Raw genomic sequence first — 1,650 nt, forward strand, 5'->3', positions numbered from 1 at the left:
GGACAATTGTTTAGGAAAACAGACACTCAGAAGTTAAAGCCTTTCATGCTGTGTTTGTCGTGGAAATGGCCCAATCCAGTCTTTCCCTAAGAAGTCATTTTATGCTCCCTGCTTTCTGCACAGATGCAGGAAGAAAGGAAGAGGCAGCCCTCTCCCTGTGCAGGATTTTACAGTATTTACAAACTTTCACTGCTCTCTCAAGGATACAGAGTATTTTGAACTTTCTGGAAACTGGCTAGGTTAGGATCAGTTGAGGAGAAACTTCCCCCTGAGCAGAACAAGAGCACTACTCCTTATAAGTATGTATCAGCAGGACTACAGCAACATTTCAGGGAGAAAAAGTAGTTGCAGTCTTTATTAGCAAGTCACCAAGTACACTGTCTCCTCTCCTGGTTTAATTTGCTCATCTGGTCCCTTGGATCATCAGTGTTTGAATAAGAAACTGAGAGTTATGTTGGGGAAGAAAGCTGCTATTTTCAGAGTCAAAAGAGCAGGTGCTGGATTGCTGAACACTTCACTTCTTGGCTACAGCCCTGACTTTCCGAAAGGTGAGGTTGATCCTCGGGGCCAGGACCCTCCTACGGATGGGCAGGCTGTGGTACCAGTACAGGTTGGTGGGGTACCTCATCACCAGCAGGCTGCCATGGGCCAGCTGCAGCTTGATGGGCTCGATGTGGCGCTTGGCATTCTTCCCTCTGGAATCACAGTGCCTGAAAACAAAGTCCCTGCAGGCTCCGAAGGACACAGATGCGATAGGACTGCGTGGAACCAGTTCCCTCTCGTCGTCTCGATGCTCCCCTATGTGGTCCTCACCGTCCTTGTACCTGTACACAGGACAGATCAGTTAGTTCTTCTACCCACACCATCAAATGAAGTCTAAACATCTCCTCAGTGACCTGCCAACAGTGTTGCACAAGCAGCCTGTCACCTTAGCAGGAAACCAGACCTACCGGTTGATGAGAACAAAATTAAAAGTGTGTCCCGTCTCCGAAGCGACGCGGTCCCTGATCCGGCTGAGAACTGGGATCCAGGGCTTGGGAGAGAAGGTGACACCCGAGTACGTGTATGTTAACTCAGGCTCTCCATAAGTCACCTGCTTCCTTGGAATGTCATGCCACTTGCCAAACACGTGCAGTTTTGCCCTTTCACCTGTTAGAAGAAGGAATGAGGAGGATCAAAGCCAACCCTGTGCTGCCTCCGCAGCTCACACTGTCAGCGTTCTCCTCGACTTGGAGCTCCTGTGAATCTCCAGCGGCACAACAGAAACGAGGCTACTCGTGGCAGCCCAAAAGCTGCCACCTGCCTGCAGGTGTTTTCGTCCCCACCGAGCACTCGGTGCTCCTTCGCTGTGGCCCCCGGGGGGGATTCAGGGGGGCACCCCCGCGTTCTGCCCCCGGGCCACCCGTGCCCGGGGAGATCTCACACACAACATTCCAACGCGCTAAGCCCCGCTGAGGCTGCAGGATCAGCCGTGCGCTGACACCTCACCCTGCCAGGTGAGCCCCAGCCAGGTGAGCCCCTTCCCGGGAACAGTCCCGGGGCAGGGCAGGAGCTGCAGGCCCGCTCCTCCTCCGGCCTTTACCTTCGAAGTACTTCACCTCCTCTTCCAGCTGCTGGAAAATCTCGTCAGCCTCGGCCCTCGCGGAGAGG

The 1,650-nt window shown here is 53.7% G+C and overlaps 1 protein-coding gene across 1 annotated transcript in view; it reads right to left on the bottom strand.

Moving 5' to 3' along the window:
• Nucleotides 1-514: 514 nt before the first annotated feature.
• The window catches only part of ALKBH2 (alkB, alkylation repair homolog 2 (E. coli)), a 3,141-nt gene continuing 2,005 nt past the window's right edge, over nt 515-1,650 (bottom strand). The window contains exons 2-4 of the mRNA XM_009996842.1: nt 1,583-1,638; nt 951-1,149; nt 515-824 (exon numbers count right to left, since the gene is read on the bottom strand). Coding sequence (XP_009995144.1) covers nt 515-824; nt 951-1,149; nt 1,583-1,638 — 565 coding nt within the window. The remainder of the gene's footprint in view (nt 825-950; nt 1,150-1,582; nt 1,639-1,650) is intronic.

This window comes from Chaetura pelagica, unplaced genomic scaffold (genome assembly GCF_000747805.2).
Source record: "Chaetura pelagica isolate M959 unplaced genomic scaffold, ChaPel_1.0 scaffold294, whole genome shotgun sequence".
Lineage (NCBI taxonomy): Eukaryota > Metazoa > Chordata > Aves > Apodiformes > Apodidae > Chaetura > Chaetura pelagica.